The sequence below is a fragment of the Dipteris shenzhenensis genome, chromosome 22, assembly GCF_047967505.1.
Source record: "Dipteris shenzhenensis isolate YYH24624 ecotype China chromosome 22, Dip_SZ_1.0, whole genome shotgun sequence".
Classification (NCBI taxonomy): Eukaryota; Viridiplantae; Streptophyta; class Polypodiopsida; order Gleicheniales; family Dipteridaceae; genus Dipteris; species Dipteris shenzhenensis.
The window spans coordinates 36,626,390-36,644,788 of record NC_141617.1 but is presented as its reverse complement, the minus strand read 5'-3'; the positions used below and the strand labels follow the sequence as shown (position 1 = coordinate 36,644,788).

At 41.9% G+C, this 18,399-nt stretch overlaps 1 protein-coding gene across 2 annotated transcripts in view; it reads right to left on the bottom strand.

The window, feature by feature from the left end:
* LOC147888056 (DUF21 domain-containing protein At2g14520-like) overlaps window positions 1-18,399 on the bottom strand; it is a 104,044-nt gene that overhangs the window by 57,259 nt on the left and 28,386 nt on the right. For both annotated transcript variants that reach the window (XM_087393414.1, XM_087393415.1), the window contains exons 5-7: window positions 16,012-16,098; window positions 1,766-1,905; window positions 1,594-1,681 (exon numbers count right to left, since the gene is read on the bottom strand). In XM_087393414.1, coding sequence (XP_087249540.1) covers window positions 1,594-1,681; window positions 1,766-1,905; window positions 16,012-16,098 — 315 coding nt within the window. The remainder of the gene's footprint in view (window positions 1-1,593; window positions 1,682-1,765; window positions 1,906-16,011; window positions 16,099-18,399) is intronic.

Here is an 18,399-nt window from a genome sequence, read left to right as displayed (position 1 = left end):
AGCTGTATGCACTTTATGCCTATATCTTTATAATGGGCATGTAAGGGCATGGTTTCTCCTTGTAAAAGTGCTTTTAAAAGAGAAATAACACATCACCTTCGCTACTCAAACAAATGAGTGTCTCATGCATAATAATCTAGCTGCCTACAAATAGGCAAATTTATTGATTACCTTGCCCTTCTTTCCTCAAACTGAGCAAAATGTGAATTGCCTCTAATTCATGGTTCTCTATCATCTGCTAGGATTGCAAATGCTTGCATTCTCAAAAGTGGACAAATCCGATAGCGATGTTTGATCGTTGCTAGTTCTAGTACACTAACAAATGCATAAACAGAGCGCCTCTCATGGTATAGTTCCTTAAGAAGACTCTTTGCCGTTTCCGACGCAGGTTCTACAAAGTAGGGGAGGGAGGCCTTTTGTTAGCAGAGTTGGATAGTGATTAAAGGGATGAGGATGCTATGGATAGGCTTACTTGGCAGAGGATCAGGATTGTGGGACGGCTGGGCAAGAACTGGACCATTGACCCGGATACGATCCTCTCGGACAAGGAGGGAGCTCACTACGTTTATGGTTATGGGAGGGGTGTCCTCTTAAAGACGTTCAGTGGGATCTAGGGAAGTGGTTTTGGCCCACTCGTGTAGGGCACTCTGACAGGGTGGAGGAGGTGGCTTTCTTCTCTTACACGACCTGTATAGGGCGCCATTTACAGTTGGAGGCAGCAGCATGGACCCCCTCAAGGGAGCGACAGCAGGAGGTCCCCAGGGAGATCATTCCCCGGTTCTAGTCATACCTCTGGTCCAGCTTGCGACCATGGAAGATTTCCTATTTCTTCTGGATGGTAGCACACGAGGGCTTACCCATTGGCCCCTGGTTGGAGCAGATGAGGGCCGATGGCAGATGCCACTGCTGTACAGACGGAGTGACAAAGACAATAAGCTTATGTATAAATAGATGACAGGATCTTCGTTACACATCCCTTGCCATACCATTATTACATTGTTGTTCTGTTGCATATCTGCAGCGAATCAGGGCTCCAGTCTTTGGATATGTTTTGACAGTTCTATAGCATGGTATCAAAATACCATAACCTTAATATCATGCTGTTCGAACCAGCCTGAATGTTTTCCCACATGTCCAATTTATGGAGAATAGACACAGCAAAGTGAGAAGACAGCAGCTGAGAAAAAGAAGAGAAACCAGTCTTTGAAACAATTTTTAAAAAGCCTATGCTTTGATGCGTTCCTTAATAGTTTTCTCTCATTTAGAGGATCAAAGAAGACTTTGAAGTGATTTCCTCCCTTCAGTCAGCATGTTGACAAACGTCAACAAACCAAGTGAAAAATCCTCACAACTAAGCCTGTTGTTATGGTCATAGAAAATTAGCATATGGAAAACCCAAAAAATGGCCATAGATTTTGGAGATTCAAAGCAAGGATTGGCATAGCAGAAAGACAGCCCAAGCCTGTTTTAACTTTGAGGTCGTGCTCTTACAGAATTAGAGCTCTAAATAAGTGAATCTCCCAGAGGAGTTACTGTTCACAAATATTTCTTTTGAACATGTCACGCATCCAGAATGCTAGTAATATAATTTACCAAAATGAGACCAATTATATTTGTTGGTGTCCCTGAGTAGACTGGAACCCGACTGTGTCCTTTCGTCATTATTAGATGCATTGTGTTCCTGGAAAACAAGGTGACAATTAGAACTAACGATATAGTTTTCTCATTCACTCAGAACACAAAACAGAGATACAAAATGCCATACATGTCAAGCTTTGCATTCACATCGATGCAAAAGGTTGAAGCAATTGGCGTCATTGCATCTTTTGCTGTTTTCTGTGTCAATTCTAATGCACCAGTAATAATTGTAGTTTCATCGTGTGTGAGTTCCCCACCTTTCCCAGCCTGCAAGTCAATGAGATGCAAAAGAAAACAGTTTGATCAGAGTTTTATATTTAAATCAACTATCAATGAAGGACCAGATAACACATATTTGCTGCTTATAATCATCAATAAACATATGGGAAGAGCCTTATTTTACAAAACTGCAAAAAGCTCCTCCACAAACCACATTATTCTTTGAAGGTGCATGAGCCTCTCTCTCATCTAATGTGGAGCAAGGCCTAGAATGGGTGCCTGGGCTAATGTTGTAATGTGGACATGTACCTAAGGGGCCTTGGGAGTTGTCCCATAGGCAAATAGGTAATGGGAGGTGGTTGGTATAAATAGGCTGAAGACCTCACTATCCCTGTGGGATCTTTTGGGAAGAGAGAAGCGGCTCATGCCCACTCAGCCCTTGACACATGGCAGTGGGTTTTGCACCACCTGACCCTTCCATCATGCAAAACAACAAGCAGTGCAATGTGAATCGCAACATTGATTTTGCCCATACATTTGACAGGGCAGATGATGATTGGATGGCTTCATAGTGTCAATCTCCAACAGTTGTTGCAGCGGCACTACCTGTAATAGATGTGCAATGATGGGGGCAGCTGTCCCCTGTGGGATTTTTGTTGCAGCCCATAGTCGTGGCACAGTGGCGGCTCAACTCTCAGCCTGGCAATGGATGGGGCTTGAAACAGCTGGGCAATGGAGGTGGGTTGCACAGTCAATTGGCACCTACCACATGATGGTTGTGATGTGGTGTCATGAGCCTCGAGGCAACTGTCAAGGAGGCCTCATTGCAATATGCTAGAGAGAGGCATGGTAGACTTAGTCTAGAACTTCATGTGAGACTAGAGAGCCACTAACTAGAGAGTACAGTGGTGACCTTTAAGGATTCATGGTTCCTTCATAAGAGGAATTCGTCATTAGAAGACATGGATGCAATATCAAGGCTTCTGAAGGGGCTCTCGATGAAGGGGAGTAGCCACACGGATCTATTAGAATTATTGGCATATTCTAGGTAGTGGCCAATGTAATTAATAAGTGAGTTAGGGGCACTTTTCGCTCACTAGGAGGTTTTTCCCCCTAACCACAGTTAGTGGGTTACTATAGTTTTGTCACTTGGACAAAACTATCCTCTCACTTGTACTCATCTTATCTTTCTATTGCACACTCAACATTTTGCTCGTGCTCACTCTTGCTTCCTGCTCCCTTTCATTCCCACATTTGGTATCAGATCCTGGTCAAGCTCCTGCTTCCAACCTCCTTCCTCCAACCCAATCTTCTCCTGTTCCTTCATGTTGTTCGTCCGTACAACTATTGCTGTTGGTTGTCTGTATGACATACAGATTTCGTCCGTACATTTCAGTACCAGTGCCAATTCGTACAATACGCTAGTCCGTACCAACACCAGTTAGTACCATTGCTGACATTCCGTACGACGCTGACAGTCCCGTACGCCACTGACTGCCCGTACAGCCCATTGTCCTTGCCCCCGTACAAAGCCCAGCACATGGAAGCCGTACATTGCGGTCGTCGTACAAACGTTGTACATCCCATCCGTACTGTAGTACTTTCTCGTCCAGACGCCGTGCATCCGTACTACTATACTTTCCCATCCGTACTGTTTGTTCCGTAGAGTGACTATGTAACAGTCCGTACACAGGACGGATATCCGTACAGTCCTTGGAATCGGTTCCTTTCTATGGCATACGTACATTGTGCAGGTTTTCTTTGCAGAATCACTTTCCAGATAGCCATTGTTCGGCTTAGATCTTGCAAAGAAATTTGGGACATTTTATTTGTTGCAGGCATTGCAGTCAAGTTGCAGAATCTGCTCCAGAAATTTGGGGCTTTTTTATTCTTCTTGCAATCTTGCAGACAAAATTTGGGGCTTTTGCAGATAATTGCAAAATTTGGGGCTTTTGATCGATTTGCCCTCTTTCAGGTGCAATTTCTTGCAGGAACTTGGGGCCTTTGCATTTTGGATGCAATTTGGCAGTTAGCAAATTATTTGGGAGCTTTGCAAGCAGTTTTGGACTCAGTGTGAGTCACATTGCAGACATTTGCTACTTTTTGCTGATAGATATACTTTGCAGATTTTGGGCATTTGCAGAGCTTTTTGATACATTTCAAGCCTTTGATAGGCTGTGATAGCAATTGTCATTTTGGGCAGAATCTTTGGCAGACTTTGGTTGTGCATCTTACATACCAAGAAGGGATTTTACTTGTCTAGTTTGCTGCATTTTTTAGTTTTCTGGCAGATATGGCTCAGAACAACCCCAACGAGGTTTTGGAGCCCTCACACAAGAGGATAAGATGAATGGTACCAACTACTCCTTGTGGAGTTTAATGGTTCGCAACATCTTGGTTGGCAGACATCTGTGGGATTATGTCAATGGAGATGAGACGAGGCCAAAAACTGTGGCTTCACTGTCACTCCTACAGGTGGAGGCAGGGGTACAGGTCAAAATGTAGGACAAGTGGTAGGAGCAGAGGTTGCTATTCAGTCATGCAAGACCTTGAAGGCAGCATGGGAGATTTTAGAGAGCATGTTTGCAGCAAGAAATGATGCCAGAGTTTCCTTCCTGAAGAGAGAGCTATCTCATACACATTTGGATGAGGGATATTCTTGCTCACCTCACAAAACTTCAGGATTTAAGGGAACACTGGCTGAATATAGATGAGATTATTTTGGATTCAGAGGTGATTACCACTTTGAATTCTCTTCCTAAGTCTTATCTTGGTTTCCATACCTCGCTGAATTTGTCATTGAGGGGGAGCAGCAATCCTCTCTCTTTTCACGAGTTGGTAGGACTCTTGTTGCAAGAAGAGCACACAAGAAAGAACATGGCAACACGGGTTGGCGAGCATGCCATGCTTTCAAAGTTCAAGCCCAAAGGGAAAGGGCAGCAAAAGCAACATGGAAATCAGCGCACACATCAGCATAAAGCTGATTCAGGCATCTTCCGTTATTTGCAAGGCACAAAGTCTTATGGCTTGATGTTTCCCCAGGGGGGGTGACTTGCAGATGTATGCTTACAGTGACTCAGATTGGGCTGGAGACTATGACACCAGGCAGTCTAGTAGTGGTACTTGTTTCTTTTTGGGCAAAGCTTGCATTTCGTGGTTGAGCAAGAAACAATCTACAGTGGCTATTCCTCATGTGAAGCTGAGTCCAGGGCAGCTTTTACAGCAATACCTGAATGTGTTTGGTTGCGTCGTTTGATCTTCATCTCTTATAAAAGAGTCCTTCTCCAATTCTCACTGATAGTCAGAGTGCTATAGTAGTGGCAAAGAATCATGTGTTTCATGCTCGCACGAAGCACATTGAGGTTCATTATCATTATGTCAGAGAGAAGTTGCATGCAGGGGAGATCAGTATGATCTATGTATCAACACATGACAATGTTGCAAACATCTTCACCAAAGCACTTCCACTTGAGAAGTTTGAGGCATTTCGCAGTGTCCTGAACCTATCTCCTTTTGGTGATTGATCACTTCCTTGTACATCACATTGGCACTGCAGAGGGGTGTTAGAATTATTGGCATATTCTAGGCAGTGGCCAATGTAATTAATAAGTAAGTTAGGGGCATTTTTTCCCTCACTAGGAGGTTTTCCCTCCTAACCACAGTTAGTGGGTGAGTATAGTTTTGTCACTTGGACAAAACTATCCTCTCACTTGTACTCATCTTAAATTTCTATCGCACACTCAACGTTTTGCTCTTGCTCACTCTTGCTTCCTCCTCCTTTTCATTCCCACAAGATATTCTCCGCAACATTCAACGACCAAATCTATGGATGGTGCCGGATGATGAGAACAAACACTTGATACAAGTTGCTTACAAGAATCTAAGTTATTGAAGGGGACAATTGGATGATCATTTGTATGTTTGAGGATGGAATGATCATCAATCAAGGCCATGAGATGATGACTCGTTTTTTAGACATGACAATGGTATTTGGGCATTTAAAAATTCTAGCAAACTTGTGACTCAAGTTGGTAGAGCCAAAGTTGGTGGATACTATAGTTCAAACTTAATAGCAAGTTGTGATGCCAATTGGTCTAATATTGGAGGATGAAGTTTTCTTCCTGACCATCCCATCGTTTGCTAATGCACGAATTAGAAACGTAGCAACGAGCTGCAAGAGTATAATAAATCCACTACATATCATAGTTTGAGAGGAGAGGAGGAGGTGAGGAGGTGAGAGATGTGAAGGAGAAGTCGACCCTTTGACCTCTCAAAAGGGTCAATGTTAAGCCTCCATGTGCAATAACAAAAATGTATCCAATCAGAGTGCCTTAACATACATGCATGGATGCAATGAGAAAACGGGTGGGTCGGAATTGGACCCAGCATGATGTTGTGAATTGCTCTCATTCCTTCCCTCTCCACCCTCTTTCAATTTTATGCAAGTCTTTCCCTATGTAGAGAAGCTAGTTTCCATTGAATGTGTAACACAGCAACCCGTAGTCTTCGTGTCTGTTCAATCCCTCTTTCTCTCGTGCTGTATAGGGCTACAGGTTTGGCTAGTAAATACTTCATGAAAATTGCATTAAAATCTTCCTTAACCCAAGGTTGTACGCAACTTTCACATCACTTAAGTCTTGTAACCACCCTTTAAAAAAAATGAAGGTCTACAGCTCAAGTATTGACAACATGAATGCATTATACTTTCCCATTTCCTGTCAGATAATCAAGCTTGCTTGCCAAGTCAAAGCCTACACCGGAGTGTTCCCAGAGATCATGTCACGGGGGCGTGAAATTCTAAGTACTTTAATGTACTACAAGACCATGACAACTTTGGTTTTGAAAGTCCAAGCATGGGCTTAATAATGTGTAATTAAATGCGGCATGGTGCCTAGCACATAAGCGTGATTAATCCCTAGGCCCAAAGGCATTCCAAGGAATTAAAAGAGTGCTCAGAGGTTGTTGGGAAATGATGATGTGGCATTTTTAATGGACCCCCTAGAGGGCCATGTACCTTCAATGGGCCCCCTAGAGTTCCAGGTGGCTCTAGTGCCTTCTACATGCTCCTTTACCATTCGTGGACCTTCCTGGGCCTTCTAAACTTCACATGTGTGGTTTCTTCTCTCATCTTCTCCCTTTGTTGAGATTTTGGTCTGGTTTTTCAGCGTCCTTCAGCTGAATTTCGTTTTTCTTCATAACTCCTCACCTGTTTTGATTCCTCGACTTCCTTTTGGCCCGATGGCTTCCCCTCTACCTCCCCTTCACAGTAATATGCTTTTCCCTCCGTGCGTTTGGTAGAATGGGCAGAGCTGAGTACTTCTTTTGCTGGTCGAATTTGCAAAAGTGGCTTTTTCTGGACCTTTTTGCTTCTACAGCCTCCTAGGCCTCTCCTCTTGCAAAGCTACAGCTTTCTCTTGAATTTCGAGTGATCCCACGTGCTGGTTGACTGGTTTTTCTCAGTTTTGGAGGACTTTCCAGCGATGAAACTTCTCCAAACCTTCTCAATGCATTCCTCTCTAAAGCACGCTTCTTTTCAGCCCAAGAACTCCCACTTCTTCGGGACAGAAGTGCTTCTTTTCGCATTTTTCATTGGAATTCTTGCTGGTTGGCTCTTGTAAATGCTCTTTCTTCATGCCTTTGCACTCCTCTTTGGCTGAGAATGCAATTGGGCATTGGCTACTATGTCCTCTTGGCGATTGAGGACTTGATTCGAGCTTTCAGGGCTTGGTGGTTGTGATTTTGCTGCTGCAATTTCTTTTTGGCCTCGTGTGCCGCCTCTTTCTTGGTTCACAGGTGCCCAAGCAGTGTTACATGAGTCATTCTTTGGTTGGGTACTTTGCTGATTTTGTTTTGGAGCTTTGAAAAGCTTTGTGAATGCCATCTAGAAACCACTCAATGAGAGTGCAGCTGGGGTGCAGTGTGATTGCATCTGGACAGCCAATGGAATTGCACTCGGAAAAGAGAATGCCTTTGGGTTGAGCCTATGGGTTAAGTGCACTTATGTGATGGTGTTCTATGCTTGAAAGCCTTGCGAAGGCTCAGTGAATTGGAGCTGCGTGCTCAGTTGCAGGGAAGGTCTCCCAGATGCAACTTGTAATCATTTCGCTGTGAAATATAAAATACCGAAAGGGGCGCCACGGTGTTTGGGGCCAATCGGGCGTACTTGTCTATGTTTGTTAAAGCAGGGGCATCCTAGCCTCCATCCTTTTTTCAGTGGTTTTGTTTGTGAACAAATGGGTAAATGCCAAATGGTGATCATGCAATGGTTAATGGTTGTGATATATGCTTTGTGAGTTGTAAATAAGTGCTGAAGTGATTAAAGGTTTAGTTCCACTGCCCTCTGAGTGATTAGAGGCCGGTTTCATTGGTTCCATTGCTGAGATACCACACACTCTTTCTCAAGAGGTGGGCCTCGGTAGTTTGGTGGAAGGATATCTTTGCTGCACTTTTTGACAGTTGAATATTACAACCATAAACATGGTGAGTACCCATGAGCAAGAGAGCTCCAGAGCTCCTCAAAGGAGAAGGCAGGAAAGCCTTAATGATCCAGCTAGTGTACAGCTGCGGGGAGCACACCAAATGCCTTTTGAGCAGGCCACACATGAAGCTACAACTGAGCTTAACGATGATACTAGTTCTAGCAATGAGTCAGATGATGCTACTATGTTGAATGCACAGCTTGCAAGTACAGTGACTGCTTTGACTCAGCTGACTCGAAATTTGGCTCAGATTGTGCAAACAAATGCCAAGAAGAAGAAGAAATCAAGAAAGCACAAGCACGGAAAGAGTGAGTACACACATGCATCAACTTCTCATAGCGGACCGCATACTCATGCATCAGTTTCCCATGAGGGACAGCCATAAAAAATGACTCAGAAAGTGACTTCCAAGAGAGAGGAATCCCCCAAAAGAGCACTTGAGAAAGAGGTACAAAAAGTACAGCCAGTGCAACAGTATAAGCAGCCAGCACAAGGCCTTGGTTTGGGTACTTCTACTCCTCAAAATAATAATGTGCAGTCCATAAATGTGGCTCAGCCACCTCAGCCATATTTGAGGCAGCAACCTGAATATTTTGGTACAGATTCTATCTTTGATGCTATGTTGATTTCATCGCCAATTGGGCATAGAAAGCAAGCCATGTATGACAATGTGGGAATGCAGCCAGGCATGCAAGCCACAGCATATGCTAACATGCCTAATGTTCAGCCAAGCATGGCTCTCCCTAGTGAAGGGAATGCTGCAAAAATACAGCCATCTTTGGGACAGCCAATATCAAATGTATATAAAGAATTTAAGGATGGTGGTTCTCATGTCAAGTTTGAGACATATAATGGAGTACAGGACAGGTACAAAGCCCTCACATTCCTTCAACAGTTTGATGCTGCATTTCTTGGGGGTTTGTTTACAGAAGCATCCAAGATGAGAAAGGTTGCCACATTTTTGAAAGGCAATGCACTTAAGTGGTACACCAACCTTATGCTTCATGGAGATGCACCTGCTACTTGGCTGGAATTTAAGCAAGTGTTCTCTTCTACTTGGCTTACTCCAACTTTTGAAGTTGAAGTAATTTCACACTGGCATGACTTGTCATACAAACTTTGCAAGAATCTTGATGATTACACCAAGAGGTTTTGGGATGTTTTGCTGCCATTGAGCTCTTACAGGCATGTTTCTTAAAAAGAGCAAATAGAAAGGTACTGTTGTGGATTGCCTAGTGAGCTACGTGATTATTGCATCAAAACCAAGGTGGGTTCTATGACTCAATTAATTGAGAATGCAAGGACAGCATATGCATGGATGCAGGAGAAGAATTTTGGCTTTATGGTGGACAGCAAGAAAGAAGACAACAAACGGGCTGCCAAACACCAGGATAAGGACATCAAATCTGAAAATAAAAATTATGGCAAACGACTGTTTCAAAAGGGAGGAAAAGCCCAATTCAAAGTTGGTCAAAGGCGTGGACACGCTAATAAACAGCCCCGTACCAAGTTATCTGATAAAGAGAAAAAGTCACTCATGGAGCAAAACAAATGTTTTATATGCAAAGGAGAGGGACACCACTCTTATGATTGCCCATTCAAGAAAAGAGACAGGTTATATGATGATAAGAATGGTGATAAACAGGCTGATCGGAAGGGCAAAAGGCCTAAACCTTCTGCAGGACTTCTTCCAGATGTGATTGGGAGACTGGAGTTTGCCACATGCACATGATGAAGAGGAAACGAAAAAGACTGAGATGTGCAGAGCATGGGGAAAAATCAGAAATCAGAATTGCTTGTTTTCCTTTGATTCTGGGGCAAAGGCGAATTTCATAATTCTTGATATGGCAAGAAGGCTTGGCATCAAGCCTGAGGAAATGGGGCCATCCGGCATGTGTGATATGGCCAACCCTGAACTCAACACACCTGCTACTCCTATCATTGGCAAGTTGAGGATGCATATCCAGGGATATCAGGATGCAGAGGACTTCTACATTATGCCTTTGCCAGAGTGTGATGCTTTGCTTGGGATGCCTTGGATGTACAGGGTAGGGGCTGATGTCCAGATGAGAAACAAGAAGATTTCTTTAACTCATAGAGGCAAAAATCATGTACTTGATGTAAAGTTGAAAGGGGAGTCCATCCCTATAGTTTCAGCTTCTTGTAGTTCCAATGTAATAAAGCATCATATTTCAGCATACTTGATTTTTGTCAAAGAGGACAGCCAACCAGTTCAGGAAGGCTCTACTCTTTCTGCTTTAGATAGAGAAAGGGCTGCTTTTATTTTAGATTTTCAAGATTGTTTCTCAGATGCACTTCCTCAAGAATTACCTCCCAAGAGGCTCGAGGATCATCAAATTGATATAATTCCAGGAAGCTCACCGCCTAATATACCTCCCTATCGTGTCAGTAAGGCACAAGAGGAAGAGATAATGTCACAAGTGAAGAAACTCTTGGAAAAGAAATTAATACAGCCAAGTAATTCTCCTTATTGTTCCCCTGTGTTGCTTGTGCAAAAGAAGGATGGCAGTTGGAGAATGTGTATTGATTAAAGGGCTTTGAATAAAGTCACAATTAAGAACCATTTTCCAATTCCACGCATTGATGATATATTGGATTAGTTGAAAGGTTCCTCAATGTTCAGTCGTATTGACCTTAAAAGTGGATACCATCAGATAAGGATACGGCGTGAAGATGTCTACAAGACTGCCTTCCGCACTTCATTTGGCTTATATGAGTTCCTTGTGATGCCTTTTGGTTTGACTAATGCACCTGCCACTTTCAATAGAATGATGGATAGAATTTTTAGAGCACACAAAAAGTTTGTGGGCACTTTCTTCCATGACATCATTGTGTTCTCTAAAAATGAGCACGAACACAAGAAACACCTCACTATTGTGTTTCAAGAGTTGAAAAGACACAAGCTGTTAATAAACACCAAGAAAAGTGAGTTCTTTATGCATGAGATTCATTTTCTCAGTCACTATTGTCAAAGGATGGAGTCAAGATGGATCCTGCAAAAGTTGAGGCCATAAGGAGTTGGCCAATTCTGAAAAATCTGCATGAATTCAGAAGCTTCCTTGGGTTGTGTTCATACTATCGGAGGTTTATAGAGTACTTTGCAGAAATTGCTTCTCCCTTGCATGCTTTACAAAAGAAAGCTGTACCGTTTCGATGGGGACCAAAGGAAAATGCAGCTTTTAAAGAGCTGAAGCAAAAGTTGTGTTTTGAACCCGTTATTATCTTGCTAGATCTTGCAAAACCCTTTGCTGTAACTTGTGATGCATGTGGAAACAGCATAGGAGGCACTTTGATGCAAGATGGCATAGTCATGCTTACGAGTAAGAAGTTGCCTTACAGGTTGCATATGAGAGTAATTGTACTTGTAGACATACGAGAAGGAAATGTTAGCAGTGATACATGCTTTGACCACATAGAAACATTACCTTCTTGGAGCTGATTTTTATATGCAGACAAATCATCAGTCACTTAGATATTTTCTCATGCAGAGAAAATTATCTGAAAAGTACATGAGATGGGCTAACTTCCTCTCAATGTTTCATTTTCAAATTGTACATGTGCCGGGTAACAAAAATGTCGTGGCTGATGCACTTTCCAGGAAACCACAGCCTGAAGCAGTCTCCAAGAAACCCAGTGTTTCAGCAGTGAGCATTGCTTACAACAATGTGTTAGATGTGATGAAAGATCAGTATGTTGATGATGCTGATTTTTCAACTATTTATGATCAGCTTTCTGATGGTCAAAGGCATGATCACCATATGTTGAAAGAGGGTTTCATTTTGATGCATGGACGACTCTGTGTCACTGATCAGATGCGACAGAAAGTCATAATGGAAAGTCATGCTCCTCCATATGCAAGACATAGGGGAATTACAGCAACAATTACAGCAATGGAGCAATACTTTTATTGGCCATCTTTGAGAAAAGATGTGGAAGAATATGTGAGAACATGCATGGTTTGTCAGAAAGTAAAGTTTGACAGGCAGAAGGCACCTGGGTTGTTACACCCTTTGCCAATTCCGGATAGACCATGGCAAAGCATAGCTATGGATTCTGTGTTTGATCTTCTGGACAATAATTTGCAGGTTTAGCAAACAAGCCCACTTTGTGCCAGTAAGAAAGAAAATTACAGTAGATCAAATGGCCAAATTGTTTCTGCAGCATGTCTTCAAGTATCATGGGATGCCTGAATCCATAATCAATGATAGAGATCCGAGGATGACCAACCTCTTTTGGAGAGGGCTGTTTGAAAATATAGGCACTACACTGAATTTTTCGTCATCTTTTCACCCTCAGTCTGATGGACAATCGGAGCAGGAAAACTCTACCATCTTGGATATGTTTAAATGCTATGTCTCAAACCACAAAAGCAAATGGGAGCATTATTTGCCTTTGCTGGAATATGCTTATAATAACACGGTGCACACATCCACAGGTAAAGCACCTTTTGAAATAGTGGAAGGTGCCAAGAAGATACCTCCCATTTTGCATACAAAAGAGAAAATCTTCGAAGCTGATCATTTTGTGAAAAGCCTTGAAGAGGCTTACAAGAAGATCAAATATGCCTTGCAAAGAAGTCAGGACAAGCAGAAAAGAGCAGTAGATAAGCACCGCAGGGAATTGGTATTCACAAAAGGTGATTGGGTTTTGCTGTGTTTTCAGAAGGCAAGGCTGAAAAATAAGAAAGGCAAGGAAAGGTTGTACATAAAGCTGAACATGCGTTACTATGGTCCTTTCCAGGTTTCTGAAAAGATAAACGAGGTAGCTTACAGGCTGAAGTTGCCTCCGCATTGGAAGATACATAATGTCTTTCATGTGAGCTTGTTAAAGCAATATCATGGAGATATTCCTGAGGATTTACCTGATGAGGTGCAGCCTGAAGTGGAAGAACAGGATGAACTTCTGGTCCCAGAGCAAATTCTCGCACATAGAGATAGAAAGCTCAAGGGTAAAGTTATCCGTCGCTACTTGGTAAATTTTCAAAATTACCCATCACTTGATGCGAAATGGATGGAGGAAGGTGAACTAGCAGATTCACTTGAAATATTGCAGCTTTACCTTGAAAGCTGGTGTTCGAGAGGGGAGTAGCACCTCCACTCCCTCAGTACAGACGGGCTCACCGTGATTTCATGAGGTCACTTGATGACACTATATGTTTCATCTGAGATACTGAGCTCACAGTATTTCTGCTGTGAGACTTCATGATATTGATGCATCTTGACTATTGATCGCCGAGGATCACCTATATTTTGAGCAGTGTATATGGATAGATGCATGCCTCTCCTAGCCATATTTTCATTGTCTCTGTATACTATAGCTGCGGCTTTCTTGTATACTCTTTCATGCTATATTTCATGCTCGCTCCTGTGTTTTGGGGCAGCAAACTATGGTTTGCTGTTTCAAGAGAGGGGTATGTCACGAGGGCATGAAATTCTAAGTACTTTAATGTACTACAAGACCGTGACAACTTTGGTTTTAAAAGTCCAAGTGTGGGCTTAATAATGTGTAATTAAACGCGGCATGGTGCCTAGCATATAAGCGTAATTAATCCCTAGACCCAAAGGCATTCCAAGAAATTAAAAGAGTAGTTGTTGGGAAATGATCATGTGGCATTTTTAATGGGCCCCCTAGAAGGCCATGTACCTTCAGTGGCCCCCCTAGAGTTCCAGGTGGCTCTAGAGTTCCATGTACCTTCAGCTGAATTCCGTTTTTCTTCATAACTCCTCACCCATTTGGATTCCTCGACTTCCATTTGGCCCGATGGCTTCCCCTCTGCCTCCCCTTCACAGTGATATGCTTTTCGCTCCATGCGTTTGGTAGAATGGGCAGAGCTGAGCACTTCTTTTGCTGGTGGAATTTGCAAAAGTGGCTTTTTTTGGACCTTTTTGCTTCTACAGCCTCCTGGGACTCTCCTCTTGCAAAGCTACAGCTTTCTCTTGAATTTCAAGTGGTCTCACGCACTAATTGACTGGTTTTTCTCAGTTTTGGAGGACTTTCCGGCGATGAAACTTCTCCAAAACCTTCTCAATGTATTCCTCTCTGAAGCACGCTTCTTTTGAGCCCAAGAACTCCCACTTCTTTGGGACAGAAGTGCTCCTTTTCGCATTTTTCATTGGAATTCTTGCTGGTCGCATTTGTAAATGCTCTTTCTTCATGCCTTTGCACTCCTCTTTGGCTAAGAATGGAATTGGGCATTGGCTACTATGTCCTCTTGGCGATTGAGGACTCGGTTCAAGTTTTCAGGGCTTGGTGAGTTGTGATTTTGCTGCTGCAATTTCTTTTTGCCATAAGCTATTGGTTGGCCTCGTGTGCCACCTCTTTCTTGGTTCACAGGTGCCCAAGCAGTGCTACATGAGTCATTCTTTGGTTGGGTACTTTGTTGGAGCTTTGAAAAGCTTTGTGAATACCATCTGGAAACCACTCAAAGAGAGTGCAGCTGGGGTGCAGTGTGATGCATCTGGACAGCCAATGGAATTGCACTCGGAAAAGAGAATGCCTTTGGGTTGAGCCTATGGGTTAAGTGCACTTATGTGATGGTGTTCTATGCTTTAAAGCCTTGCGAAGGCTCAATGAATTGGGGCTGCGTGCTCAAATGCAGGGAAGGTCTCCCAGATGCAACTTGTAATCATTTCACTGTGAAATATAAAATACCGAAAGGGGCGCCACGGTGTTTGGGGCCAATTGGGTGCACTTGTCTATGTTTGTTAAGCAGGGGCATTCTAGCCTCCATCCCTTTTTCAACGGTTTTGTTTGTGAACAAATGGGTAAATGCCAAATGGTGATCATTCAATGGTTAATGGTTGTGATATATGCTTTGTGAGCTGTATATAAGTGCTGAAGTGATTAAAGGTTTAGTTCCACTGCCCTCTGAGTGATTAGAGGCCGGTTTCAAATCACCTAGCACAAGATATGTGCGCATAAATAACAAAGACACATGCAAGCCCAGAGAATATATACAGCCAGAAGGTATGTATATATCATGCTCCGAAATCGGATAGATCATAATACAATAGTTTCCAGCTTGCTAAACCCTTGTCCTCTCAGATTTGCCCACGTGGCATCTTCATTCACTGCTGATGTGGCAATCCTCTCAGGCCATGATTAGGGTGTCCTGCCCCCGTTAATATTTTCCTTGTTTTAAGAAATATTAATGAACCCAAAATAAAGGACATTAGGCACACTTTGATGGTGTGATGAAAAAAGTCTTACTCAATCCAAAATAGAACTACATTGGCATCCTTTTTGAAAACCCAAAGATGCATTTAAGCCTGACACAAGTACCAAGTCTTTAGTCAATTCAAGATGCTAACTCTTGACATATTTTAATTTTATAATGCTTCATTGAGATACTAAAACTTTCCTAAATTGAGGGATCCTTGGATTCAATATTCAGAGACTATGATCTACAAAAACGCTTTTCATGAGAAAAGAGAGTCACGTTCAAAGCCATTATGAGCCTCTAATCAAAAGACTTAAAGAACCAAATGGTGCAAAGAAGACTATTATAGACTCAAACACATCCATCAAAATACCACTGGCATGTTTATGAAATATCCAACTAGTTTATGACAATTAGTCATTGAAATGTGATCATGAGTTGCAATACATGTTAACAATACTATGCAAAGTATCACACAAAAAATGGACAGCCTACCTCATTTCCATGCATGTGGACCAAAGTCATCAACTCTGCTCGACGAAACAGAGCAACATGGCCTTTCCCAAGTACAAAATCCAAGAGCTGCAAAAGAGGACATATGTTTGAAAGCATTTTATATAATGGCAAGCAATTTTAATGAAAGAGGGAGGTAAACACAAAAAATAGCATCAAGCATACTTCTCTTTAGGATGGGAAAAAAAAGGTTTCTTTGTCACGAGGGATTTGACAAAAGAGAAGCACGTGCCCACGGGGGGGCGGGGTGGGGGTTTGAGATTTATGGATATCCTATATTATACAAAAGCAGCAAATAGAAACATATCACAAGTGACCCTACCACCTCAAATGCAAACTTCCTTGGCTTTAGGATACATTGTTTTGACCCTTTCTTGATCTAGGGCTTTGAAGTTCCTTTCATTATAAATATATATATACCTTCGTAAGACTAGAATATATGCAATCATACAAATTTAGATTATTGTTGATCTTAAGTCCAAAATTCTACAATGAAAATAAAAGAGAAAACAAAAGAGAAGAAAAATAAGCTAACAAATTTTTTGAAAAACTAAAGGTAAAGACATTTACCAAGCAAAGCAATGCTTATGTTGTCCTTTCATTAGACTTTTGTATGTCTCTTCTTTTCTTTTCTTAATTTAAGTATATGATTGACAATATAAAACTAAAGAATCATTCACACCAATATGATGAAATCAAAAAGACACCTTATTTGATTTAGGCCTTCAAGTCCATGAGGCCCTTATACATGATATGAAGCATTGAAATGAGTACAAGTGCCACATTGACACTCCCTTTGCATCTGTGGTGTCACACCACGCCTTTCGTGAGTCATGGAGCTCCACTAAGTAGTCACTCAACCTTCCTTTTGTGAGTTAAAGCAACTTAAGTAGGCTCAAGTTAATGAGTCCATGATATATTCGTCATCTGAGCAGGACGTGTTCCTCATAACCTGAGGATTACCGGAATTCGAGTGACTGCGTTCGAGCGAGGCGGCGGTTCGAGCGAAGACTTTCATAGAATTTGACATTCTAGTGTGATGATTTATGTTCAAAAAGTATCATGCATTGCTTACTTTTACGGTTGTTGTCCTACCCATGATATTGTGAGTAATCAATTGTCTTACGTAACAAACAACAATTTCTAAAAATGTTTGGCTATGTTTTGCAAAGGTCAAGGAAGGAGGGGTGGAAGAAAGGAGTCAAAGCATGTGTTTTTCTTGTGCAATTTCCATTTTCAAGGAAAAAATAATGGGAGGAGGAGCCTCCCAGGAGGCCGCGATATCGCGGCCTCTTGTGAGGCTCCTCCTGCCAATTTTATTTGGGCCATAACTTGGTCAATCTGACTCCAAATATGGTCATGTTTGTAGTCACAATGATCGGAAAGATATGAATGAATCCATTTATCATGCTAAAGTGCCAAAATTCTAGAGCTTTGGAAAGTTTGTACTTATCTTTGTTTCATTAGGGCTAGACCTTATCAAACTTTATATTTTCTTATGACCATGGATTTTTCTCATATATAGTTCAGGTCCGTGGTTTCCTCCCTCCATCCCAGAGGTGTATACATGGTCATGTACATATGAAGGTGATCTATATTTAGTTAGCATCATGATCATAAGGTGATCAACAATTTATTAGCTCCATAGTTTTAACATTTTATTCATATGATCATTTCATGTACAAAATGGATCAAATCATATGGGTAGCATAAAAAGCTACAAATAGCTATTTGTGATGGGTTTTGCTAGGAGGAGCTTCTATATCATGGGTGGGACTATTGTTGTTTGTATGTTACTCCACAAAATAAAGAAACCCCTTCAACTCATGTGCTACCTTACATAATTGTAAGTGACCACCTCCAGGTGTAGACATTGCAACATTTCCCCTTTTGTATCCATTGAACGATTGCTAACTTGCATGCATTTATTATTTATCGAATTATAGGTTTTCTCTTTATATGTTGTCAAGAATTTTCCCTTTGGTATTCATTGAATTATTTGCTGACTTTCATGGATTTATGAGTTATCCAAATAGCAAGTTTTATCTTTGTAAAAATAAGTTAAAAAAATATCTGATAGTGTCATGTAAATTCAACCATTTTTTTTAGTAGAACAATTATTGCTACTAAAGGTTTAGACAAAGTTCCTCACAAACATCGCTCGAACTATGGGCTTGCTCGAACGCAGTTGCTCCGATGTTTCGACTTACCCTCATAACCTCTCGTTCTGAGGAATCCCACCTTAACAACTCACTTCAATCTGGAGGTGGTGACAACGAACCACAGCTGGAGCTATGGCATGTCTTTTCCGGGTTGAGAAGTGTGCATTCAAGTCATAAGCATGCCAATGCTTGAAGAGACTCCTAAGAT